The sequence below is a fragment of the Erithacus rubecula genome (genome assembly GCF_903797595.1).
Source record: "Erithacus rubecula genome assembly, chromosome: 22".
NCBI lineage: Eukaryota > Metazoa > Chordata > Aves > Passeriformes > Muscicapidae > Erithacus > Erithacus rubecula.
Window position 1 is genome coordinate 5,704,505 of NC_136674.1, and position 27,475 is coordinate 5,731,979.

Sequence of the window (27,475 nt, forward strand, 5' to 3'; positions counted from 1 at the left end):
AATAAATCTTAGTTTTAAAAGGGGAAGTATCTTCATGCTGTTATTAATCTGTGTATAGATGTTCCAGAGTGTCCTCAGATCTCCTCTGCATCTTCTGTTTGGCTTCACCAGGGATCCAAAAATTCATCTGAGCACAGAAAAGGAGAGATCAGAAATGGTTGTTGCTGAGAGCTTTGTATGCAGCAAATATGTTTTCAGTGTAGGAAAGAATAGAAACATTTAAATTTGGCAGGGCTGATTTTTCCCCAGCTCTTGTTCAGGGGGATTGTAAATAATCAAGACCAGGTCTCCTTTTGACTTTGTCCAGCCTACACCAAGTGTAACCAGACCAGTTTGGGTTGCCCACCAGTGTAACCAGACCAGTTTGGGTTGCCCACCAGTGTAACCCAGACCAGTTTGGGTTGCCCACCATTGTAACCAGACCAGTTTGGGTTGCCCACCAGTGTAACCAGACCAGTTTGGATTGCCCACCAGTGTAACCAGACCAGTTTGGGTTGCCCAACAGTGTAACCCAGACCAGTTTGGGTTGCCCACCAGTGTAACCAGACCAGTTTGGGTTGCCCACCAGTGTAACCAGACCAGTTTGGGTTGCCCACCAGTGTAACCAGACCAGTTTGGGTTGCCCACCAGTGTAACCAGACCGGTGCATTTCGAAGGCAGAGTTTGGCTGGATGTGTGTGGTAGCTGTGAAGGAACCCCTTGCTCATCCTCTGGTGTCCCAGCACTCCTGTGAGGGTGGGCTGTTCCCTGGGTGTCCCCAGGGGTGACAGGGGTGTGCTGTCCCTGCAGGTGCTGGCAGAGCTGAAGGAATACGCCACCGAGGTGGACGTGGACTTTGTGCGCAAGGCCGTGCGCGCCATCGGCCGCTGTGCCATCAAGGTGGAGGCAAGTATCTCACCTGGAGGTTCTCTCTGCATGCCTGGCTTCAGAAACACTGATGGGCTCTGCCACCTCCTTCCCATCTTGCTGGAATTTCAGTGGTGGCCTGGATACATGCTGGTTATGGGCAGAGCAGGGTGTGAGCTGTAAGCACATCACAGAAGGGTGGGCTGCTCCTCTCATCTTGCAGGCAGAGCAAGGCAGGTCATTGGTCCTTGATGGAATTTTTACTGCATTTAGTGGAGCAGTGACCACCTATCCATCCAGTCCTTTAATAGCTATGGTCTGACCTTTTTAAAGGGGGAAGAAGAAGAGATTATACAGGGAGAATCAGTATTATGAAGCATTTTGTGTCATCCCTCCCCTCCATTTCAGCAGAACAGAGGCAGAGAATTGCAGAGATTTGGGGCACTTAAATGCAATTTATACAAACAGAATAACTCTCCTTACATAAATCCATATAACTTGTGGCATCATTTGGAGCGTGCTCTCTTTTTCCTCAATGCTTATGCAAACAAGTTCCCAGGAACCTCTGCAGTTATCCAAAACAAGTCTGAAATGTCCTCTGCTAGTGGAACATCCACCTAAGTGCTCATAATAGAATTTTGGTTTTTTAGTGATGTCTCTGTTAATTTCCCTGTAAGTGAATGTGAAAGGCCTGTCAGGAGCTCAGAAATCCTGTGAAGAGAGGGAAGATTTATGCTGTGGTGTTGCTGATGACTGAGTGCAAAATGTCACGTAAAGTGCTCTAATTTCAGCTGAGCTCATTTAGCTTTTGCTCAAGTGGGTTCCCATGAGCATTGCCTGACAGCAGATTTAAATAATAACCTAATCATGCCTGGCTTAGTGTGGTGTCAGTGCACAGGATTCTCTTGTTTCAGCTAAACTTCTGCAAGCCTGTGCACAGAGGACACCAACTTCTGTCCTCTGGAGACAATCAGCTGCCCTTTTGTGCAGCTCTCTCTCCCTTCCTTCCTTCAGCTCTCAAAGGTTTGTCACTGCCAGGGGCTTTCTTTGAAGCATGGCCCTATGGAGCAGAGGCTGCTGCTTCTATTTCATGTCTTCAGTTCAAAATAGCAGAGCACTCCTTCCATTCTGCATCCAGGCAGGAGCCTGTGTGGATAGAGCCACAGCAGTGACAGTAGAAAACCCCCTTGAGCATGGAAAAGGGCTACAGAGAAGTTTGAAAGGAGCTGCTGACAGCCCTCTTTGTAACAGTGCTGTGCAGGCAGGTGGGAGTTTGTTTTAGTTCTCAGCAGGGACTTTCTCACTAGGATTTGGCAGTGTCTGTCCTAGTTGTACATGGAGGGTGGTGTTGTCCTGCAGCATCAAGATGTTTTGGAAGTTTTTACCCTTTCATGCCCTCGTCCCCACATTTTTCCCCATCCCTGATACCACAACAGTCATACCTGATAAGCAGAGGACTAATAATAATGCCCCAGTGACACTCTAATTGTAGTTGTGCCTCTCCATTAATAATTTTACCCCTGATTTTTAGCACTGCTCCATTGAAGATGCTGCTGCTAAGGGTGAGGTCTGTTTCCTGCTCTGAGAAGAACCAGATTTAAAGAGGGCAAATATAGAACAACTCATGACAGTGTCCTCATCCCTAGGTTAATCCCTGTCCCCAGTGCATCTGTGTTTACTAGAGGCTGTTTACACTGAGTTATGAATAATGGGACAGCACCCTCAGCCATCAGTGTCCAAGCTCCCAAAGCTCAGAAATCTGCTTTCTGACACAGGACACAGCCAGTGGGAGCTGTTGATGAATGAGGATTCACAGAGCACCTCAGCTCTGCCTTCAGGGATCTTATATTTTGTCTAATTGTCACTCCTAGGAGATTGAAACAGAAATAAATTTGTCTGCTGAGAGTTGCACCACAAAGCAAATGTGATGTTCCCTTTGCTCCTAGTGCTGGTTTGGGATATGGAACCAACACCCACACTGAGTAACAAGATTTTGTCCAGGCTTGAGCAGTCACTTTGTTTTGGGGGATGTCAGAACATCATCATTTTGCATGGATAGGTCTGGATTATTGATAGCTGAGCTTAGAGTTAGTTTGGGTTTATCTACAGCAAACTCTGGTGTAGCTGCACTTGTCTGTGTTGTGAATTGGTTTGCTCCAGTGGCAACATCACAAGAAACCATCATTGATTGTAAGGAAAACAAGCACCACTCCTGTGGGAAAAGGAAATGAAGTGGATGAAGTAAAGATAGGGATTCCTCTGGAGCAGAGGAGAAGCAGAAGGAACCATCTTACAGGGATATTTACCTGTTTCCAAGAGACTCTGCCAGCAGCCTGGTTCTTAGAAATCATTGAGTCTTATGGCTGAGTGTGATATGTGCTACTTCAGTGATCTTGTGGGCTTTCATTTGGTTTCTGCAGAAAAACAAAGCAATTTTGACTTTGGTTGCTTGTCCTTCCTCACTCCAACTTGAAAGCTGTTTGAGTTGGGGCACTCTTTCATCAGTTGGCAGAGCTCTGCTGTCCCCAAGGGTGACCACCTTCAAAAGGCAGTGTGTTTACAAGGGATGGGGTGAGCTGAGATGGGTTTTTTTTTGAGGGACTGCTCTTCTGGGCAGGTGCCCACCACTGCTCACTTTCCAAAGGGCTCTTTGGCTGAATATCATTGCTGTGTATTTCAAAGTGGATGTTGTGCTTTTCCTGGAAAAAATCATACTTCAAAGAGTCTAAAGAAAAGAAAACTAAGCTTTAATTTGCTTTCTCTTGAATTGTACAGTTCTTAAAGCTCTGTTAGCTGTAGGCTCTGTCAGGGCTGCACTGCTTGTTGCCAGCAGTAACTGCTGCTGTAGATTCTGTAGAATGGGTGTGGGAGAGATTTACCCCCATCAGGTCACTTGTTAAAACATCAGATGAAAGTTACTGAGATGAAGAGGTGAAATTTGAAGCTCTGAAGCAAAGCATCTCTCTTGCAAGGACTTTGAGCAGGGCTCCCACTGTGGGCCAAGCCAGTGTGAGGAGCCAGGTCCATGGTCAGTCCCCATGAAGTGGAAGTGTCTTCCAGGTCACAGCCTCAAATCCCTCCTGGAGCAGAAGGGATCAGAGCAGGACATGGTCAACTTGCCATTGACTACCCCTGTAGTGCCATAGTGGCCATAAAGCTGAGCTAAGGAGGGAGAGGTATCTATAAAAATAATATTGCACCAATCACCCATTTTGATGTGATGTCTCTCTTCACTCTGACACCAATTGCATTGGATTTTTTTCTGTTTGGTGTGAATTTCAGGAGAGAGTTTTATGACTTTCTGCCAGTTTGCAAAGACCAGAGCAAGTGCTGATTTGTGGTGTCTCCTCCCTTGGCTGATCCCCACGTCAGCCTCTTTGTGCTGACAGACCCTGTGTGAGGTCCCCACGAGGGCAGGAAATTGCCAGAAGGTTTTAGTCTCTGACCCAAATTTTTGAAGTTTGTCCTTGAGATTTTTGCCTATTCTCAAAGAACCGATTCCTGTGACTAAAATGCCATTTCACTCCTCCTCCTCCTGCCCAGCCTTTAAGTGCTCTGCAAGTCGAGGGAGCTGTTAACTCACTGAAATTGAAAAATCCACCTACATTGCTGTTGTTTGTGCCCTACAGTGTTTGTCTCCAGCCCGAATCCTTTATGAGTGTTCTGAAGGCGACTGCCTCGGCAGTGTCAGGAGCAGCCTGCTTCTCACATTAATCACCAGCTGTGTAATGAGGCTTCATGTGTGCTCTGCTAATAACCAAATCACTGCCCTTATTTGAGACTCTCTGCTGCTGAAGTTGGTTGCTCCTATGATGTCCTGCCTTGCTGTGCTGTTTGGGAATAGACCTCCCTGAATTATCTGCCTCTAACTCCACTCCTGTTTCATGGAGCATGACAGTGTCCAGTCCTTGTTATCTTGCAGTGCTTGTGAATTGAACTAATTAATGTGAAAGCTGCATTAAGAGCAGCCAAATTTCTAGTTTTAGCTGTACATTTCGCATGTTGTTAGTAACTTCATCCCAAAAATACTGAACCTGTTGCTGCTGGGAGCTGCTTTTTGCTGCTGGTTTTGACAACACAGTTTTTTTCCTGCCTTCTGGCTTTGCCAGAAACTTTCCTGCAGTCCTTATCAGAACTTTCCCAGCTCTGATTGCCTGGCATGGGAGCCCCAGAAAGTTCATTCAGTGGCCTGTATCAGCCCCAGGGTGGTACAAATAGCAATGTAAGCAATGTTCTCAAGGTCTCTCATGTGGTGACCCAACTTTCTACTGGCACAGTTGCTTCTCATACTTTCTACAGGAGCTGGAGCCAGCTGGTGTCCCCACTGTAACAACAAACCTTTTGTTAACCTGTAGTTCATTTCTGGACAGAATTTGTAACTCTTGTCCTCTTGTTTTCCCCCTCTGAGCTTTTCTCATACACATCTTGCTCCTCAGTGCGTGCTGTGGGAGCAGGAATGTTCCTTCAGCTTTTTTAATTGTGATTTTCTGCTCTTTTTAGCAATCTGCAGAGCGCTGTGTCAGCACCCTGCTGGACCTGATCCAGACCAAGGTGAACTACGTGGTGCAGGAGGCCATCGTGGTCATCAGGGACATCTTCCGCAAGTACCCCAACAAGTGCGTGCCAGGCTCTGTGCAGGCTGGGCTGCCATCACCACAGCAGAGACAGCTCAGCTCACCTGGGCTCTGGGGCAAAGCTGGAAGCTGTGGTCTCACTCCTAGTTTGCTAGGATTCAGGTGTTGGCCCTAGATGAGGTGTCAGGCTGGTTTGTTGTTAGTTTGAATTGAAAGGTTTTTCTTCCTACCGCTCTGTGTGAAGCCTGGATCAAAAGGCAGTAAAGCTCATGCAGAGGATGCCAAAAGGAAAATTTGGCCAAGTTTGCAGCATCAGGCTATTCTGGTTTTATCCCCTCTAGAAATCCATGAAGTGTGCAAGTCTCTTCATGCAGGGCTGTGAAAGTTCATGGCTGCCATGGTTCAAGATCCAGTCAGGTTGTGCTGAACAAAGCACTGCTGCCTTTTCCACCAAGTGCTCCCTCTGGCTTGGGCAGAGCTCAGCTTCTCTTGGTTCTGCAGTAAGGTTTTGTCTCCATAGCCACAGAACTGCAGCAGTGTTTTTCAGCAGACACTTCATGATCACCTAAAAAATAATATGGGACATCTGCAGGCTTCCTTGACAATTTTTGATGTCAGTCTCAGAAATTCCCTGTTTGTGGGGATACCCACACATGGGGAAGCTAAATAAGTGTAGAATGTTGTGTGGTTTACAGCAAAGCCTTGGTGGGGGGTGTAATACCCAGTTTTGAGTTACCAGGCTGAAGCCACCAGCAAGGCTACAGGATCTGATTCAGACTCATGGTTTGAACTGTTGGATCAAATATTCCCATTAGCAAACAGAAAGGGAGGCAGCTTTATCTTCAACTCCATATCTGGGTGGTCTTGCTGATGGATTAAACTGCAAAGCCTCTATGAGATCTCAGTGCTTAGCTTTGGGAGAAAAAAAAAAAACTGAATGAAAATGCTGCTTGTTGTGTAGAAATACAAGACATTAATTCAGTGCAGGATTCTCTGCAGAATGATTTGGGCAGAAATGGAGTAAAACAAGTCTAGTTCACCCCAGTAATCCACCTGCACTCTGACAAACCAGGTATGAGAGCATCATTGCCACTCTGTGTGAGAACCTGGATTCCCTGGATGAGCCAGATGCCAGAGCTGCCATGATCTGGATAGTGGGTGAATATGCTGAAAGAATTGACAATGCTGATGAGCTGCTGGAGAGTTTCCTGGAGGGTTTCCATGATGAAAGTACTCAGGTAAAGTTGCAATGTGCATCTCACCCTTAGTGTTTTGTGTGGTGTGTTTATGGAATGGACAGTAAATGTTCCTGCAGTGGTCAGACAATAACTGTCAATAAAAGTTTCAATACTGGGCTAAAACAAAACTCCTGGGAATCTGCAGTTTTGCTTTGTTGTCTATGTCTCCAAAAATTCCCTTTTTGGAAGGACAAAACAGATTTGGAGGGGGTTCCAGAGGTTGCATATTTATTGAGGACCAGAACTTAGTGATGGGGTGCATCACAAACCTCAGCCTGCTGCTCAGGGACTTGTCTGTGAAAGTGTTTTGCAACAGGCAAGAGTCTTGAGTTCATTATACTGGGTTTCACTGGCAAGGAATAGTGAGGAAACTGAAGTCTTATGTTTTATATCATTAAGGATGTGGAGACTTGTGAGGCATTGTTGAATGGATGAATTTCTAATCTCTCCCATGCCCCTCTCAGGTGCAGCTCACCCTCCTGACTGCAATAGTGAAGCTGTTCTTGAAAAAGCCTTCTGAGACACAGGAGCTGGTCCAGCAGGTTCTCAGCCTGGCCACACAGGTAAGCCAAGGCATCCAGTGATCCAGAGCCCTTCAGGCACTGTGCTGGCTGCTGTGTGATGTCTCCCATCTGCCAGGCCAGGCAGCTTTGCAGTGGATCAGATTCAAGGGTGTTCCCTTCTCTCCCAAAGAGACTCTATTTAAAAACTGCTTTGTGCCTGTTACCATCTGGAATCTGCTTCCTCCTTCTTAGCTCTTGCTTTATCTGAATTCCTTCCCCATTCACTCACTAAATGGAAAATTAGGGACAGTATAGAATTATCAAGAAACCAAAATTCTTTCTCCTTGAAGGTGTCTTACAGTTAAACATCTGGAGCTACAACAGAGGCAAAGAGCCTGGTAAAGGCTTTGTTCTGGGAACAGCAAAGTTTAAGCAGTGCTGTGAAAAAGAAAGAACTGAAGTTTGGGGTTTTTCCTTTTTACTTGGATGCTGTCAAGCAGTGTGGCAGCTTTGCTGGAGGCTGTAGCATTGGGTTAAGATCATGGATTCATTATGCATGAGATGCTGAGTTATGAGCTCAGATCACTGCAGGCAAGGCTGGGCTTGAGCTGGCAGACACAACTGCTGTAGTTCTAGAGGACAGAGGTGGAGATGTCCTGGTGGCAGGGGTGGGTAAGAGCTCAGCTCATCTTCCTGCACTGCTTGGCTGCAGTGACTGGGGTAAAGCGCCCCAAAAAAAACCCTCCTCTCCAGACCTGCTGTGTCAAATGATAAAAATAGTCTGCCAGCTGAATGTGCTGTGATTGTTTCTGAGCAGAAAACCTGGAGTCAATCATCAGCTGGCCTTTTTGATCCTCTTTGCTGCAAGAAATCACAGCTCTGGACTTAACTGCACTTAAAACTTCAATTCCTTCCTTTGGGGAGTTGCATTGGTCAGCAGCAACAATGACCTGATTTTCTTGCATCAAAACCTGCTGTTAGGCAGGATCTGAGCTGCTCTACAGAGAGGAGTGGGCCAAGGGCAGGCTGTATCATTTGCCTGAGCCAACAGAAAAAAAGGTACTAAGTGCTAAAACCCACAGTGCTGAGTCACAAAACATTTAATGGCACCCTCAGAATATAATGGGCGTCTGGGTTTTTTTTCTTTGTTTGTCACAAATGTTGATTCAGTCTGGCTTTTTGTATTTTATATGAATAATAAGTCAATGTAGGATAACTGGCTGTAAAACACTGAAAAACCTTGTTTCAAGGTCTGATTTCTAGGCAGAGATGGTGTTTTTCACTTGAGTGGGAGAGTAATTACACGTGTGTTTCTTTGCCCAGCTTAGGTATTGTTGCACTTTGAGTGTCTCAGGGCTTGTCTGCACAGCAGACTGCAGCTTCATCCAGCTTCATCCACTGGTAAAAATAGCAGTGGGGCTGGAAGGAGCACAGGAATTGAGGTTTCAGACCTCTGCATCCCCATTGCTGTTGCATGAGTGGGGAGCTGAGCTGGCCAGGGTCCATTGGTGTAGCTCCACAGGTGTGCATGCAGACCCTGGAGAGGAGAGAAATTGGCAGAGATGTGAGCCTCTTGTTTCTGTAGGTTTACCAGTTTCCAATGTGTTTTTTTGGCTGAGAGAAGAAACAGTCAACCTTGAATCTGTAAGTGCCTGCAAGTAGGAGAGTGTGGCCTTTCATGTGTGCCCTTGCAGAAACCCTGCCTGATCCTGAGTGCAGAGTCTGGGAGAGATTGTTAAGGGTGTAAAGAATCCACAATTCTACCATCAAACAAAACCAGCTCTGCAGTGATAATGTGTGAGACAACAGAGAGATTAATTTAGGTCCTTACAAGCAAAATGAGCTGAGCTCAGTCTCATTCCAAGAAGAGGTTTGAGAATGTCTCGAGGCAGATGGCAGCTGCAGCTTCTAACAGGGCAGCAGCAATGAGAGCACAGAAAAGAAAAAGAAATGCCAAGAGGGTGGCTGGTGAGGTGTACAATATTTTGCTGGAATTTCATCAGGGGGAAAAAGCCTCAAACATTTATCCTGTTATTCTGCTGATGGGAGGATTAAAAATCCAATCTCTTGTTTCCATGAACATTTCACTACCACATAAAAGCACAGCACCTCCCTCTGCCTACAGTATTATCAGCAAACCATCCCCACTCACTTTGCTGCTCTGGGCAGAGCTGCTCAAAGAGGAGAGAAGTAATTAGCACTTCATGCAGAGGCAAAAGTATCTGCAGTAAAACAAGGGTATTATTGACAGCTGGAGAACTGATGAAGTACCCTAAGTGTGTATCATTAGCATCTCTCCATACTTCATTAGATAACTAAAAGGCAGGATAAATAAGATCTCTTTTGCTATAAAGAATATGGCTTATTAAGATGTGGCTCTGCAGCATCTTTTTTGTCCAGCAGTGCCCTTGGGTAAATCATATTTCCAGGAATCTTGGATCATTATGCAGTACTATGCTCTAGTGTGTAACACAGTCATTGCCACTCATTCTTTTCTCTGAATTTCTCCTAACACTTAGTGGCAGGAAAGTCTGGAGAGCAGTTGGCAGCTCTGTGGTTTGGGGCAATTGTGGGGTGTAAATTCTGGGCTTTTTCCTCCCTGAGCAGCTGAGCAGGAAGCCAGGCATTAATACTTTCATTCTCGTTTTTTTAATTTTAAGATGTTCATCTCCACAAGCAGTTTGTAACTACATTTTGAAATTGGTGGCTGTGGCTGCTGGCTGGTTGGGGTTTTTTAATCCAGCAGAATCATGCTGGAAGAATAAAGTGATTAGAGGCATTAGTTCATTTCAGATCTGTGAGTGATGCATTGCTTTGTCTCAGGATTCTGACAACCCAGACCTGCGGGATCGTGGCTACATCTACTGGCGCCTTCTCTCCACGGATCCAGTGACTGCCAAGGAAGTGGTGCTCTCAGAAAAGCCACTCATCTCTGAGGAGACTGATCTGATTGAGCCAACCCTGCTGGATGAGCTGATCTGCCACATTGGGTCTCTGGCTTCTGTGTACCACAAACCACCCAACGCTTTTGTGGAGGGGAGCCACGGCATCCACCGCAAGCACCTGCCCATCCACCACGGCAGGTGAGCTCAGGAGCCCTGGGCTCACAGGCTGGGTGGGTTGTTTCCTTCCACCAAACAGTTCAAAAGCTGCCAAGATCTTTTAGCAGACCCCTAGAGGGATTTTATTGATAGTTTGCAGATCGTTCAAGGGGCTGTTTCTTGCAGAATGTTATCCTGGGTGTGGAGTGTCCAAGTTCCAGGGTCAGAAGACACAGGAGGTGTCAAAGTTCCTCTGTGAGGAGAAGCTGTGATGTTTTTTTGAGAAGACTTTGATTATAAATGCTCTTGACATGAATTTGAGTAGAAAAGCAGAAGCTTTGGATGACTGGTGCAAGGAGGACTAGAGTGAGAACAGGCATCTTTCAGAAGATGATTTTGTAGGAGCTTTGCTTCAGTAACAGTTCAGCTTTAGGAGCCTCTCCTGGAATGCAGCATCACTTTCCTGGAACAGGCAAGCACAGGGATCCTTCACTGCTGGAACATGAAATGGAGAAGGATTGGTAAAACTCTCACTTGGTGCTTGTAAAGCAGGAGAAGTGCAAAAGCCATCTAAGCCCCATCACTTTTAGAGCTCAGAAGAAGATGGGTAGACTGACATGGTCTGTCTGACCTTTGTGGGGAGGGGGAAATGCTTTGACTCTTTGCCTGGTGCTTCAGTGCCTTCCTGGGATCATTCCTGGCAGCAGATTAGTTCTGCAAGAGCAGGCAGTGCCTCAGTCACAGCTGGGGCTGTGTTGCTGTTAGGCCTGTTCCCATGGTCCCTCATTCAGGTGAACAGTTTGCTATTTGCACTAGTGATATTAATTACAAAAATGAGTATATTTTGCAGCAAGAGGCAGAGTAGCCAGGCTTACCTCTTAATAATATTCCCAAAGTGACATTTGGAGTGCTATTTTTTGCAGTTGCACTGATAAATCAGTGTGAGATGCTGCTTCTTTTCTATTTTCTGACACCACTTCTCTGCTATTCTTAGCAACTAAAGCTATTTCTGTGGTGGCTGGCTTTGGGAAGCTGAGTTGTTTTCTCCCTGCCTGTGAAATCAAGCCTGGCTGCACTGACCCAGAATCAGACAGCACAAATGTACCAGTTGGACAGGAAACACAGTGGCCACTTTCCTACCTCTTCTAATCAAAGATTTCTCTCCAAATAAGTTGGTTTTTGGTGTTACCAGCCTTCCTTTACACTGTTGTTCCAGGTCACTACAGCAAACAGCATTTTAGGGGATTTGGCTCAGCAAATTCAGTTTTTTAAAGGAGCAATTTATTGTCTTTTTGCATTTAGTGTCTACGTGCTTGACTCTCGTAGCTCATGCTCAGTCTGCTGACCTTAAGTATTTTCTGACTTTGGCAGAATCATTGCTTCAAAAAACCCCAACAAACAAACCTCCAGTTCTCAGTCAGCAGTTCAAGCTGGGGGAAGGTCTGAGGGATGCTCAGCAGAGTGTGCTGCACACTGATCATACTGATGCAGTGGTACATTTAAAAAATGAGTGGGGTTAATTTAATGGCACACCAGGCTTCTCTGATGGGAGCTCACCTCAGGAGGCCCCATTTTTGGGAATTTCTGCATCAGTTTAAGGCAGATGAAGGGTGCCCAGTGAAAGACAAGTCCAGACAGTGAGGTGAGGTGATTTTCTGTACAACTGCACTCCAGTGACCATTCTGGTGGCTGATCCTTGTGGTAGAGACTGAGGCACTGAGATGGGAATGGGGAGATGCCCACAGTGAATGTGGTTTGAGAGGGTCAAGCCAGCAGTGCCTTGAGTGGTGCTTCCCTGAGTACAAACCCATGGGGAGTTCTGGTTGGCACTGCACACTGTATGGCATTTTGATTCATTTCTTTTCCATTCAGAGCATTGTAGGGCAGGTTTCTTGCAGCTCTCAGCTGATGGGAGACCCATTGAACAGCTCACAGATGGTGAAATGTTCCTGCCTCTTCAAGGAGCCCAAGTGTCACACATCTGCAGCTGTATCCTGAGGGTGGGGGAGAAATCTGATGGCTTGGCAGTGTTTCCCACCACCCCTGCTCAGCCATAATTCAGCTGGGAAATTTGGGAAGATGTTAGCAGGGCTCCTGGGAGAAGCAGGTCTGGTTAGACTTAGACAGGAGTCTCTATTTCCCTGTTTCACAGGTGGCTGCAGAAAATTTTTCATTCTGGTTCAGGTTGTGCATCTCATGTGACTCCAACATCTGGGAACTGCTGGAGGCTGAACTCACAGGGCCAAATTTCCAATTCTCATGGCCAAACCCAAGACTGTAAAGGGGAAATCTTGTATCAAGCCTTTTTGCCCTTTTTAACCCACATATTCTTTATGAATTCATTTTCTTTCAAAGAAAATGCAAAGTTGTTTCTAGGACTCTGTTTTAAGAGATTCTTTACAAATGGAAGTCTGAGGTTTTGCTTTTTTTAAAACAAACCAACTGAGCTTTGTCCTTTCCTGATTTCTTATTGGGCTTTGGGGCAGCAGCAGTTACACAAGCCATGGAGAAATTTGTGTCTCTATCAGGAGAAGGATGAGTAAGTGTTGAAGGGGTGGAGTGTTAGAGGGATTATATCCTGGGAAGGAACCGAGTGGTTTGTGCTGTGCCTCTCTCAGAGAGGCTGTTCCTGTTCCCAGGCTGGGGGTGGCAGTGGATCACAGTCACCACCTCTCCTCAGAAATGCTTCAGTGAGCACTTCAGCACACTCAGCACTCTCCCTGCTGAAGGCAGCAGCAGAAAGGACAGCTAATATTAGTGCTATTGGGGCTCTAGAGCTTTTAATGCAAAGAAGCTTTCAAGCCTTCCTGCTGCTGCCTGGTAACTAATTCCTTCTGCACTCCTTATGCTCCATCTCTTCCTCCTGGCACTGGGAGCAGCTTATACTCTCACTGAATCTTTCCCTTCAATAGCTGAAGAAGGATAAGAGAATTTTGGCTACTCAAACTCAGAAGCTGCAGTGCTTGCAGAACAGCCCCAGTGTTAAACACCTTGTCAGGACAGTAATTCCCACAGCAATGCTAAATTCCCACTTACCTGCTGGCTGCAGGAACATGAGCTAGAAATCATCTTATCAGTTACTGCTGGAAACAGGATATAGAATGGATTTTAATTATCTAAAATGTAAGCATATCTGGATTCAAAGAATAAATACATTGTAGTGAGTTCTCCAGGAGCTACAGTTATTTTTTCCCCCTTCTCCTTGTTATAGAATTCAGTGACAAGTGAACATAAAAGATATAAAAGGTAGCCAGACTTCATATGATGATAAATTTTGAAAGCTGTGTAATGAGTGTTTCTAGACTAGTAATTAGCATGCCTGCTAACTCAGAGGAAAGGAAACTATTGATATAAGGGAGGAATCAATTTTAGATTGAGTTTTTCAATTAGGAAAGACTGATGGACCTTGCTGCTGGTCAGGAGAAGGTGATTAATCTAGATCTGAAGGAAATGGTGGAGTTTGCATTGGTTAGAGTAAGGGCTCAAGGGTTTTATCAGTGTTAGATCTCTGAGAAAATCTGGATTATTTATTTTTCCCTGTGTTTTCATGTCATTCTCAGGCCTAGTGAGTTGAAAACCATCTCTAGGTTTATTCTGAGCTAGGAAACACTTATCTTCAGTTCTGTAGCCCATGTGGTACCCATGGCTCTCTGTTTTGGAGGGGGTCTCTGATTCTCAGGGTGGATAGGATTCACCCCTTGCAAGATTCCCTGTTTTGGGCTGAAAACCATGTACAATGCAGGGAAAATCTTTGTGCTCAGAGTGGTGAAGAGCCCCTGGTACAGGACAGTGGCCATGGCAGCTACTGGCACCACCTTCTGCCTGGCTTCTGCTGCTGAGCCACCTCTTGCTGTGTTTCCCCATGCTGGGAACCTGGAACTGGAGACCAGAGGTGACTGATATTTGTCTTTTCTGCTTCTTGTTCTTCCCCCACAGCACTGATGCTGGTGACAGCCCCGTGGGCACCACGACCACCACAAACCTGGAGCAGCCACAGGTCATCCCATCCCAGGGGGACCTCCTGGGGGACCTCCTCAACCTGGACCTGGGGCCCCCTGTGAATGTGCCCCAAGTGTCCTCCATGCAGATGGGTGCTGTGGACCTCCTGGGAGGAGGGCTGGACAGCTTGGTAAGCAGCACATCCTCTTTAGCTGATGGGAGATAATTGGAGCTGTGCTTATCTCTGCAAAGCCTTGATCGTTTGTGCTTTTAATGCTCAGTGAGCCAAGCTCCCAGTGCTGAGTCCTGAAACTCCAGGAGGATTTAACCAGAGTTATTGTACCAACTTTCAGCAGGCTTTTCCTGCTCTGCAGTGAATGTTGCTGCATGCAGTAGAATCCCCATGGTCAGTGGATATATTTGTTCTGTGCTTTTTCTGTCTGTAGAAGAAAAACCAAAAAGTTGCTTTAAGGATGTAGAAGTGTTTCTCTGCTTTCTGTTTGAATCAGACTCCCTTTCAAGAAGTCATTTATTCCACCCAATTCCCAGCCCTCCTGAATTTCCTAAAGCTCTCAGGCTGTAACTGTGTCTTCCCATTTGTGTATTCTCCAGAGCACTCCATGGTTTAATATCAGTGACATTTTAATTGCAGTGAGGTCAAGAAGGAGCTCTCTGTGCAGTCCTCCCTGTGCCAGAGCTGCTCACAAGGCACCTGCCCTGGCACTAACAGGGTCAGGCTCCAGTGGGAGCAAACACACCTCCCCTCTGCCCTGGGGAGGGAGCTGGGCATGAGCTGCAATGAGAAAATCAAAAATCACTTAGCAGGGAGCCAGCAGCATGGAGAGGCCAGTGCTGTGGGTTTAGGCTGGTGGCAGGCAGGCAGTGGGGAGTGCTGGCTGTAAGGTCAGCCTGGGAGCTGTTCCCAAGGCAGGGAGCACAGCACACAGGTGCCCAGCTCCCTGCTGGCTTCCCCACAGGGGGAGGAAGCTCTCCTAGGTGTGTTTGCACCCTGCAAATCGACTAAGACTGCCCCTGGGGACATAGTTGGATGTTTTTCAGACTTGGAGTGGGTTTGTCTTGCTTTAGGTTTGGCTTGTGATGAGTTGGGCTGGGTTATCTCTGCCTGGTTCAGATGCACTTTCAGTTCTGAGTCAAGCTCTGAATAACAGAGGTAGGAGGCAGCTGGATGAACCCAAATTCAGCAAATCCCTATTAGTCAAATATCTATTTTTTTCAGCCACCATAACCTTACTAAAGCAAATGTTAAACACATTTCCAGCTCCAGTGCTTCATGGCCTAATGAGCTGGAAACAATCTAACCCTTAATGGCACTGGCACTCACAGAGGGCAGAGTACTGGAGGCTCTGCTCTCTCCAGCCAGAGGTGTTTGGTTAACAGGAACACTGCTCTTACTGGGGATTGGCAAAATGGTCCAGCTGGACTTGCTGGGCAGGCAGACAGTGAGCCCAGAGCTGTGACCTGTGCAGCCTTTCCCTGCACTGCAAGTCCTGCATCTAAAAACCTGGCACTGGGAATGAAGGCATTGCAGGAGGTGATGCCACAGGATGGTTTGTGCTTAAATTCCTCTCTGCTGTTTCCAGGCCTTTCACAGGAACCCTTTGTTCCTCATTAGTGTCACACAAATAAATGGACACAGTAGAGCTAAAACTTGGTTTTGGAAGAAGAGCTTTCTCACAGCTGGCATTAATGGGCTTAATTTAGTGACCTGCTCTGACAGTGGAGCTGTTAGTTGAAATGGTAGCAGGCTTTTACTTAATATTTTTCTCAAGCCTTAAGTACATTCGTGGGGTTATGGAGTGTGATCTGACAAAATGATCCTGTCTGGATGGGGAGTAGCTGTGCCTGGGGCTGCATGACCAGCACTCTCAGCTGAGTAGATGGGGAAGCACTAAAAAAAAAAAGAAAATCTGAGCCCTGGTGTGGTTTTTGAAGGTGGATGATTTTTGGAGGGCTGTTGCATCAAAGCTCCAGCTTTTCCTTCCCTTGGCCAGTCTCTTTCTCAAGTAACAATAGACAGGATAAGAGGGAATGGCCTCTACTAGTGCCAAGGGAGGTTTAAATTGAATATTGGGAAATCTCTTTTCACCAAAAGGGTTTTCAAGCACTGGAACGGGCACCAGGGCAGTGGTGGGGTCACTTAAAAATCATGTAGATGTGGTACTTGGGGACATGGTTTAGTGATGGCCTTGGCAGTGCCGGTGGAATGCTGTGGAGGTCTTTTCCAACCTAAATGAGTCTAGGATAATAAGTTTAATTAGTGAGTGAATGTGATCTGGGTGTTTGTTTGTTGCTGTGAGCGTGTATTTAACAAGTCTCAAGCTGGGTTAACCCTAACCTGGCATTACCCAAATTGCTGGGAAGTGTCCTGGGCTGCAGGGCTTGCCAAGAGGATTGGCATTTGGATCTCAGGCTAATATTAACCACATTTGTGCCATGCCAAAATCAGTCTCCAGCTGCAGATCCCACAGGCCTGATTTCTGTGTGTGGGAAGGTGAGACACATCCCAGTGTACCCCTTGAAGAAGGGCTGTGCTCTTCACCCTTGGCCAAAAATCAAAAACCTCCTGGGGGCCAGCAATGCCTGAATTGTTCTGCTTTGAAATTTCCCTTTCTGTTACTCCTTAAGGCTTTTAAAATGCATTTCTTCCCCTGCTTTGTTGGGCAGACAGAGCTGCACACTCTGTGGCAGTGACACATCTGTTGATCCCCTCTCCTGCCCTCTGGTCTTTGGAGGGGTGTCTGATCAGAGGGATGCTCCTGCAGTGAAATTCCCAGTGGGACTAACCCAGAAAGACCAACAGCAGTGTTAACCTTCATGGAAAAAACCATTCTGCATTTCCATCTCTTAAACTGGGGGGGTTTATTTGTCTTCCAGGCATTTAAATACAGACTGAATGGTGTAAAACTGCACCAGTACCAAAATAATATTGTTCATTTGAATTGTCAGCATTGCCAGATATTTTTGCCCATGACCAGTGAGACTCCAGCTGCTTGTGAGGTTAATTTCTTTAGTCAGTAAATCTTATTTTATCTCCATAGTGAGTTCTGTAATTGGTATTAAATGTAACATGCATGCACAGATGCTGAGCATGTGTTAACAATTAAAAAGAGGAGAAGAAGGGCCTTTGGTACAAGAGCATTGCTTGTAAGCAGAGCAGACTTGCTGTAGGACTTTTGGAGAGCTGTATTGTAGGAACAGGTTGTGCCCCTGTTTGCCATCATGGGCAGATCTTGTTCTTCTCTGCTCAATTTTCTTTTTTTGTAAAATGGTGGCTGAGCCCACTTTACAAAACTATTTGGGATCTCCAGCTCCACAGTGTAGCCATAGCAGTCACTGATGGGGGAGAAACAAAACGTGGGAGTGCAGATTGCTGTGCATCCCAAGAGCTGGAGTTTGATGCTTTTTTTCCTCTCAAGTGGCTGAATTTCATGCAGGTTACAGTCACTCTCCCAACTCCTGTGCAATGATGCAGTGTTTGCAGGATGTCTGTTTGTGCTGACATGACATTTTTGCCTTTAAACCTTTTTGTGTGTTGATTTGTTCTGCAAATCCATGGAATATGAGAGCTGTGTGCTTCCTGGGAGCCCCTGCACTGTATGGGAGCAGGGCACCATGGCCAGGAGCCAGGAAGGCTGGCTTGAAACCTGGGGCCAGAGCAGTAAATCTGCAGGAATGGACAGGCTTGGATTGTCTGTTATGTAAGGATTTTATTTAATGCTCTAGCCACTCATCTACAAGAATATTATTGATTCAAAACTGGCAGCTGGTCAGGTTGATTTATGTCCTAAACTGAAAAGCTGTTTGATAAACACTGAATATCCACAGTTTTCTGTAGTGCCTGGGCTGGTTTGGGCTGTTCCAGCTGGGGCTGGATTTAAGGGGGTCTGACCCCAAGACCCCAAGGGTCTGTTCCACAGGATTCAGGGCTGTGTCCCATCACTGCAGTGGGATGGAGGGTGGGAGCTCAGGGAGCTCACCCTGAGCTCCAGGCACCACAGGCTCAGCAGTGTCCTGGAGGAAACCCCTGTTCCAGCAGCCTGAAGTGCTTGTCTCATCCACAAGTTTGTGAGCAGGGGCTGCTGGTGTCCCTCCCTTCCTGTCTGACTGCTTCCAAGGGGAGAATTCAAAATCTGGCCTCAGTGAGAACACCCTGGAATGTTGGGGTTGATTTGGGACTCAGTCCCAAAGTGACCTCCAGTCAGCCCACGTTCCTCTCCTGCCTCTGCTGTGATTTGCTGTGCATAATCTCAGGGAAGTTACTTTGTTTGCCTTTTCCTGGAATTGCAGTGTGAGCATGGCTGTGCCAGGTCAGCCCCAGCATCCATTTATGCAGTGGATGTGATGCTTTCCCAGAGTGCTCCTCCAGCCTTTGACAAGGAGCTCAGTGACTCCTTTCATCTGGGCTGTGGAGGTTTGATGAACTACAAAGGAATCTGTTAAGATTTCTGGCAAAGGACACAAATCCATTGCTAGGGCAGGGCTGTTGTGGAAAAGGAGCTATTTTGGTGGGTCACTCATTCATATCTGATTCAAAGCTGTTGTAGCAGTCATAGGACTGCCAGAGCTTTGTGAGCAGCTTGGTTTTTTTACACTTTGGAGAATGAAAATGGTCAGGACTCAGTTTTGCTTGCTGATAGAAATCACTCAGCAGGGTAAAGCATTAGCAGCAAGTGCAGTGAAACTGGTGACTGTGGTATTGGCAGTGTGACCTGTCCTCCAGCAGCTTTGACACAGCTGTCCCTGGTTTGGAGAGCAGCTACAAAATAGGCAAAAATCTCTCTGTGTGAGCCACAGTGGTGTGTGCAATGAGATCCCTGCAGCCCATGCATGGTCTGTCCTGCAGCTCAGGGCTCTCTCACAGGATTAGCCTGCAGCATGGGGGCTGCCAGCAGCTCTGCACTGCATCTCACCCTTTTCCTGTTAGGTAAATGCCTTGTGTTCCTTGCTGCTGTGTTACTGTGTGCAGGCAGCACCTTGAGCTATGGTGTGAGGGAGCCAGAAGACAATTGTCCCCTGTTAACCCATGAATTGTAGCCCACAAAATGCACAGCTGCCCTGGAAGCACTGATTATGCTGTGGGCACAAGGCAAGGCAGTTGCTGAGCTGTGGTTGTTGAAGCTTCTGTCCCTGGCTCCACCCTCCCTGTTATTTTTTGGTGCTCCAAAAGCCTCACGTCATTTTGCAGAAGTGATTGTAGCCCCTCAGGATCACATGAACACTTCAGCAGAGTCACTTCATTACAAGCTGCTGTTAAGATGCAAATAAACCCTCCTAATGCAGTAACTCCAGCACTGCTACACTCCATAAGTCAGCATAACTGCTTCCACAGGGCTGGGATTGCAGGGCACAGGCTCTCCAACTGCAGAGCAGCTGCAGCACTGCCCAAGCCAACTTGTGCAAAGTAAAGGTGCTGGAACTGGTTTTATTAATACAGGGTTGAGCCCAGCCTCTTCTTTAAACCCATGTGACTGCTTGGGTGCTGTTATGGCAGGATAGGTTTGGACACAATAAAGAGAATTCCTGTTTGAAGAACTTGTATTTCTTTGGGGGCTGAGATTGCCTGTCTATCCTCTGCTCATCTCCTGAAGCTGGCAGCTCTTCATCCTGAAGCAGAGGCTTTGTGCTCTTCAGCAAGAGGCAAAGCTGCCAATTTTATTAGGATCAGGGGTTTGCAGTGCCATGAGCTCCCTTGGAGCATCCAGAGCCAGCCCATGTCCACCCCACCTTCACAGCAAGTGTTTCAGCTGAGTGGGGCTGATAGCTGTATTAAAATATCCTCTCCTCTGTGGGGCTGTTCTGACTCTCCTGTAAGGCAGGTTCTCCTTCTGGCAGGAGTGTCTGTCTGCCTGTGAGACCAATGGAAATGGTTAACCAGAGCTGCTAGTCCTGGGGAATTGCTTCAGCAGCACTTCATGCCTGACTAATATCTGCTTCTTCCCTTCTGCACTCTGCCTGTCACTCCAGATGGGAGAGGACACTCCGTGGGTAATTGGTTCTGTTCCCTCTGTCTTCCTCCTTCCCTCTTACTCACACACATCACTGTTACTGTCTCTCCCATCACTCTGAGTTTGGAATAAAGTTATGGTTTGGGCATCTCACAGGAGGAAAAACAGACCTGCAGTTCCTGAATGGGGGAAGTATCAGTGCCATGGGAGGCTGACAGGCAAGAAAAGCAGAAAAAGAGACTTTGTGCTGCTGAAATGGGAAGTGCAGCCCAGGTCTGGTGTAGAATTGATCAGATCTTTATTAACTTCCCCTCTGTAACTTCTGGTGCAGTAGCAATGCTGTTGCTTCTCTCCAGTGTGGGCAGAGCCAGCTCTGCCTGTGGGGAGCTGGAGGAGCTGCAGCTCCTTGGCACTGGCTCTGCAGCTCTGGAGCACATCTGCAGTGCTTGGGCCAAGCACAGAACCAGGAGAGGCTCAGGCTGGGCTCTGCAGAGCCCTCCAGCCTAAAGAGGGGCTGCAGCACCTCAGAGCTTCCTGGCATGGAAAAGAGGTGTTGGGTCCAATCTGAAAACACACTGGGGCTCCTGGTAAATTCTGTGAGCCAGTCAGGGTTTTGTTCTCTTTTTTATGAGAGCTGGAGTCTTAACTAAAACAATAAATCCACATTCTATTTTCTTCCCCCAAGGCCTGACATTTAGGGAAAATGGAAGACTTGAGGAACCCCAATGTGTCATTCCCTGCCCCTTGCAGCCAACATCACTGCCTCAAGGTTGGGTTCCTACCCTGCAGCTCCTTCTGATGAGTGTAGTAGGAAATAGTAGAATCAACATCTGGCTTGATTATGCAGAATTATTCAGTCATTTCCATAACACCCTTTGTAAAATGCTTGCTGCTTGATAAACCAGCCTTTCTGCTGCTGCAGACAGCAGTACCAGAAATCCTCTGTGCATACAATAATATCTGGAAATGAACTGGATTCTTTCTTTTCCCGCAGACTTTGCTGCCTGTCAATATAAAGCTTGAAGTTTATCTGCATGCAAGGCTATGAATAGGGATGAGGTGTAATAGTTGCATTTATTACTCCTTAGTGAGCCAGTAACAAGATGTAAATGATCTGATGTATTAATCTAAACCATGGCTTGGCTTAGAGAGCAGTCAATAGGAGAAAACTCTGTCAGGCTGTTTCTGTGGGGGAGACTTGACAGTGTAATAAGCCTTATTTTATAAGCTCAATATTAATTGGATTTGCATCCTCTGGCTGGCTTCCTTTGGTCTCTGACTGATCCTTCTTTTGACTTTGTAATCACTGACTTTTATCTGTTATTTCTTAAGTCAGCTAAGCAGAACTGGACAGCCAGAGCCTGGGTTGCTCTATGGAGAGGTGGCTTTTGAAAAAGATGAGGAATCTCTTCAGCCTCTGCCATGGCCTCAAGTAGGGATAAACTGAGTCCCACACAGGAAAAAAAGCTCTTAAGGCCTCTTACCAAAAAGCAAATTGTGTGAGATTTGTTCTTTTCTACCACCTACTTAGACTGGTTAATGTTGCTCCTGTGAGAATTAGGGGAAGGAGAGGTGCCTGGGAATAGGAGAGAGCCAGGGAAGCACAGGGATTTGTCACATTTTACAGGTTTTATGGGGGCTGGTTATCATCTGGTAAGTCACTGTCTTACACCTTTGCTGCTCTTCTCAGGGCAATTTATCCTTTTTATCTGTGCTCTGATGGAGAGGGATATGAAGCTTTATGGTATCTCTTGACCAGCATAAAACACATTTTGCTGAGATCTCTCAGGGAACTGGCTGGAAGGGATCAGAGCAAAGTTAATTTCCAAGTTTTTTGTGCAGAAGGGAAAGGTCAGAGCCTTTTTGGCTCTAAGCATAGGCACTCCTGGAAGCTTTTGCTTCAGCTATATGCTGCATTTGTTCAATATTCTGCCACACCAGCACTTGTCTGAAAAACATATCTGGAGCCTTAGTTGACCCAGTTTGTCACATGCTTTTTTAAAAGCAAACTAACTCCCCAAACTTTAATCCAATGGAAGAGCAAAACCATCTACCAGGTGAGCTGTGATGTCCTGGTCTGGCTGTCCAGCCTTTTCCTGATGGGGCTGGCTCCTGCCTCACCCCTGCATCATCCTCTGTGGTTGTTGTCAGGTCATGTTCCTTGTCTGAATGTGACCCCAAAAAACCCTTGTTGTAGGCAAAAAAAATACCCTGGTCTGCAGAAGAAAAACCTGGCACATAGATAAGCCTGGAGATGTCTCTGCAGTGAATAACCACTGCAGATCCTGTTTCCTCCTGGTTATCAGTCATCTGTTAGTGCATTTTAAATATTCACAGGAGTGATGTTGTACTTGCAAACAGTGCTTGTAGCCAAGCCTTGGAGCCTGTCCTGATCTCTGAATTCTCCTGGGCATGTAGAGTGATGTGGAGGTTTAAAAAATGGACTTTGTCACTGTGAATGTGGTCTGGGTGCTTTGTAAAGGGAATTTGTGGGGGGAGAGCTTCTAGGTGGGCTGCAGGAGTGTTTATGGAGGGCTGTTTCACAGGAGTGTTTATGGAGGGCTGTTTCAGTCACTTCAGAGGTGACTGTAGCTTGGCAGAAATTGGTTCTGAAATGGCCTGGTGCACCATGAGGTCTCTCTGCTGTTGGAGTGCCCATTAGGTGATGAAGCTGTTTTTTCCCTGTCTGAGGGAAGGGAGCATCTTCAAAGCTCTCCTCTCTGAGCTGTTGTCAGCCAGCACAGATCCCATTCTCTTTCTTCCTTGTTGAAAGGAGGAGGAGCACAGCCAAGACTCATTGTGTTTGCCCGTGGCTCGTAGCTGTTCCCTAGAAATCCAAAGCTTTCAGGAAGTGAGCCTTCCTGTCAGTTTTATTTTTATGCCACTTCACAATTACCCCACTGGGTTTTGTGGAGCTGCTTGGGACCTGCTGGCAGCAGCAGGGCTGAAGGGAAAGCACTGATGAATGAAGCATGTAGAAGGGAGGTTTTGGTGCAGCAAGGGGTGGATTTTTATCCTTATTAACCTGCAAAATACTCCTGTCCACAGTGGGGTAGTTCTCCAGGTAGCTCTGCTCACCCAGCAGCAAGCAGCCCCTCTGCTCCTTGTGCTTTGCCAGCACTGCATTTCTGTCTGTCCTGTACGTGGGAGGATCCATGCTCCAGGTCTGACACTTGGCTCCAATGATCTCCTCTTCCTCTCCTCTCTCTCCTTCTCTCTTGCAGCTTGGCAGTGACCTTGGCGGGGGCATTGGAGGAAGCCCGGCAGTAAGTGCCATTCCATTTTTTTCCCCAATTTCCAAAGCTGCTCAAAGCTCAGGGTTTTTCCAGTGTAACCTCACCCATGACATGCTGGAAGGTGCTTTTTAAAGCCCTGAAGATGTTTGAAAATGGATAAATACAACTGAAACACACGGGTCCCCACCTATGTTGATTTGAGTCCAGCTGCCACCTGGGCTTTCCTGAGAGCAGCCAGGGCCAGAGCTGTTCACTCTCTCTGCTTAGCTCTTCTTCCTCAGAGCTTTTAGTTGGAGCACCAGCATTAACCCTGGCAGTGCCTCATCCTTGTGCAACTGCTTTAGCAGCTGAAAGGCCAAGGATGCTTATTCCTACTCACAAAGCCTGGTCTGTAACCCTAACCCAGTGTCACCACAGACTTGCCTGAACTCAGTGCTTTCTCCTCCCAAAATCCATGGAAGATTTCTGCCTGGACATCAGGGCTAGGTGCTCTGAGCTTTCCTACAATGTGTGGTCAGTGCTGCCACCAGCCACCTCCTCTGTGCCTGTGCTTTGGGAGTGTCCTCCTGCCTACAGCACTTGCCAGGACTTGGGATAGTTTCAGCCTGCTTTCAAAGTAGCCTTATAGCCAAGGCTTCTTCCAGAAAAGCATGGAAAGGGAATGAAACACGGCTTGGAGATGCAGTGGGCAGGAGGGAGTGTGCTTCCAACCCACAGCCAGAAGTGGTGTCCCCTAGAAAGCTCCAGTCCCTCTTCCCAGGACTCTGTATCCAGTAATTCAGTGAGGAAAGCATACTCAGTTCTGGAGGGAGGGCTTTCCAGAGACCCTTGTTCTGGCTGCAGTCATTCTCTCTCCTCCTTTCCCTGTGAATCTGGCATTCCTTCCTTCCTTCAGCACGAGGGCAGAGAACACCTGTACACCCAGGCAGCCCACAGCAGGACATGGGAGATGGTTCCCTGTGGTGATCATACCTACAAAGGCAGGTCTCTGCTTCCCTGGGCCAGCAAAAACACACCAGGCAGTTCTGTCCTGGTCACTCTGCCTATTTCTGGGCTGCTGGCTGGGGAGTCCTGTTCTCAAGCACAGCATTCATCCTGCTAGGAGGAGAATTTGGGAGTGTAACTTGACTGTGACTGTCCCATCTGAGGCTGGGCACCTAAAGGTTAATATTCCAGCATTGTTGCCCTCATTTAAGTCCTAGGAGAGAATGATTGCCCTCCTTGCAGGAAGGTTGTCCTCTGGCAGACTCTGCTTCATGTAATGAACCTTTTGGGCCTGAGTGCTGAGAATGCAGAGCTCTGGCTTTGGGTGGGAGTGCACAGCATGGTCATGACTCCCTTGCTATCTCTGGATATGCAAAATCTTGCAGATTCCTGAAGGCTGATGTAGTCAGAGGAAGGTTTGAAGCACTTGCTCTTTTCCCTGGGTTTATGTAGGGTACATCCACAAAGGCATATTGTCTTATGAGGAGGAGATATGGAGAAGAAAGATTCCTCTACAGTGGGAATAGATAACTGGAGTTATGAAAAATGATGTGGAAGCTTGGTTGAGGTGACAGCCGAGTGTAGGGATTAGCTGCCAAGAGCTTTGGAATTCAAATGCATAATTTAGCACTATTGATAAATCAGTGGGGGAGCTGTAAATGGCTTTAAAATATTTAGGATACTGCCCAAGTTCATGGTTTATTTAATAAGCAGTGCTTACATGTGGTGTTAATGAATGCCTGTTCTTTCTGACTGCTCCAGGTGGGACAGACCTACATTCCCTCCTCTGTGCCAGCCACCTTTGCCCCTTCTCCCACCCCAGCAGTGGTCAGCAGTGGACTCAACGATCTCTTTGAGCTCTCCTCTGGCATTGGGATGGCTCCTGGAGGATATGTGGCTCCCAAGTCTGTACGTAAGGAAAAACAATCATCCCCAGTTTCTTGCCTTCCCTTGAGCTGCTAATCTGACATTTCTCACTTGTCCCAGTTATTGTGGGTTTCTGGTGCTAAAACTTCAACTCAGTCCCATTAGGGGTGCCCTGGGCTTTTCCCAAGTAGAGTAACCACATGTTGGAGACCATGTTAGTTATTAGTTACAGATTTCTGGCATTTTAGCAGTTTTCTCATTTTACCTGTGACAGTATGCTTAGATAAAATCAAAGACTTTTCAATTGTGTCAGAGCAGCTTTCCTGCTGACCTACTTCTTAACAAGCTTCCCCAAGAAACTGAGGGCAAGACAGAATTTGCAACAACTTTCCTAGCAGGTTTGTTTATTTGGATGAATCCAACGTGACAGTGAAGATAAAATCATGTGATGGGGATGATGGTGCTGCAGTGGAATGCAGAGAAATGTTGTCAGTGACAGAGATCGCAGAGGCTTTGGCTGAAGCATGGAGCTGGGAGGGATCATGAGATACAGAACATGGTTGTGGAAACTGGCTGTGGAGCAGCCACAGGGAGCTCAGTCTCCTGAAAAGGAATAAACAAAAATTAGCACTCAATTAGCACTCCATGAATGAATAATTTTAAACCAACCAGTGAAACAGAGGATGCAGACCATATTCAAAGCTTTTGTTCCTTGCAATTATTGCACCTTATATAAAAAAGCCCACAGTGATTTTGAGCTAAGTACTGCCTCATTTTGCACTACTCAGATCTGGGTCTGGGTTTTTCCTACGGAGGTGATTTGGGAATCCAGAACCCAACAGATAATAGTATCAGCCTTGTGATTTCATTTGGTTAAACTTTAGTATTGTCCTGCCTTAATAGCCCAACCAGCCCTTGGAGAAGTCCAGCAGCAGACTGGGTGAGTCTCACTTTGGTGTGGTGGACACAAGCTGTCCCTGCTCTTGTGCACACTAATGCTGTAGTAATTTGATTTCTTCTGTGAGTGCTGTGAACAAATATGAATTAGGAACAGCAAGCTTCTTCCTCAGTGGTGAGCTCCATCCTTTCAACACCCCATGTCCCATCTTCCCTGTAGTGTTTCTTTAGCCTTTGTGGGCCCAGTGTGCCAATGTAGGTGGATTTCTGAGCTCAGGATTTCTATTTATTGGAAAACTCTGCTTGTTTGTTGTCTTCAGGCCAGGCTGCTCATGCTGAATAACATCTCTTGTTTTCAAGGTTTGGCTGCCTGCAGTGAAGGCTAAAGGATTGGAGATCTCAGGCACATTCAGCCACAGGCAGGGACACATCTACATGGAGATGAACTTTACCAATAAGGCTTTGCAGCACATGACTGACTTTGCCATTCAGTTCAATAAGAACAGGTAAGAAATAATTAGCAATGTACTGTGTTCAACGCTCCTGGGAAAGGAGTTTGTGCCTTCACTGCTAAATTTAAGGAGAGCTTCTGCTTAGGTGCATGATGCAGTTATGGAAATAGCTTGGATGATACAGCCTGAACTCTCCATCACACCAAAATTGTGTGAAAGGGCTGAAAACACAGACTGATAAATCTGAAAGGAAACAGGCAGCAGACAGTGCCATCCTTCTCCCAGCTCTGAAACAGCATCTGCCCCATTTAACCTCCATGGACTTTTTCAGCACCCTCATGAATTGTTAGGCAGGTTGGTGGGTTTATAGCCAGTAAGTGCCCTGGGCCAAACAAGAGCACAAAGAGGCAAATTTGAGCTGCACAAATATCAAGCCATGATGCCTCTGCCTCCTGACCTAATTGCTGTGCTGCCCCTCAGACTGTCTGGAAGCACAGGGCTCTTTAATAAAGCTGCTTGTCACGGAAGGAGCTGCAGGTTGGGAGCCTGTGGTTCTCCCTGTAATAGGCAGCAGAACAATTCTGTCAGAAGCAGCAGCCACTTGAAAGTATAGAGCATGGATGATAGAATTCAGATTGTTCTTGGAAATCCATATCAGCCAAAGGACATGGCATGGCAGCACAGCCATGGTGTCTTCCCACAAATACCCTTTCCAGAGAGCTTATCCTGTGCTTTGCTGTGTGTTATCTTCAGCAAGGACCAGGCTACTTGTTATCAAAACTGCAAAGAGTATCTTGTGACTGACATGTTCTCTATATTCCTTGATACCACTTCACTGAAAAGGGTTCTGTCTGCTGAAGATCCACTGAAACCATCTCTTTAATCTCACTGTTGCAAATTCAGGATTTCTTGGGACGAATAAGATTTACTTA

The 27,475-nt window shown here is 46.7% G+C and overlaps 1 protein-coding gene across 5 annotated transcripts in view; it reads left to right on the plus strand.

Annotated features, from left to right (window-relative positions):
* The window catches only part of AP2B1 (adaptor related protein complex 2 subunit beta 1), a 75,659-nt gene that overhangs the window by 27,442 nt on the left and 20,742 nt on the right, over window positions 1-27,475 (plus strand). For 3 of the 5 annotated variants that reach the window (XM_079324972.1, XM_079324973.1, XM_079324971.1), the window contains exons 9-17: window positions 790-885; window positions 5,347-5,462; window positions 6,493-6,658; window positions 7,123-7,221; window positions 9,985-10,244; window positions 14,139-14,331; window positions 23,332-23,373; window positions 25,090-25,236; window positions 26,452-26,597. In XM_079324972.1, coding sequence (XP_079181098.1) covers window positions 790-885; window positions 5,347-5,462; window positions 6,493-6,658; window positions 7,123-7,221; window positions 9,985-10,244; window positions 14,139-14,331; window positions 23,332-23,373; window positions 25,090-25,236; window positions 26,452-26,597 — 1,265 coding nt within the window. The remainder of the gene's footprint in view (window positions 1-789; window positions 886-5,346; window positions 5,463-6,492; window positions 6,659-7,122; window positions 7,222-9,984; window positions 10,245-14,138; window positions 14,332-23,331; window positions 23,374-25,089; window positions 25,237-26,451; window positions 26,598-27,475) is intronic. The other 2 variants (XM_079324975.1, XM_079324974.1) reach the window with 1 other exon arrangement.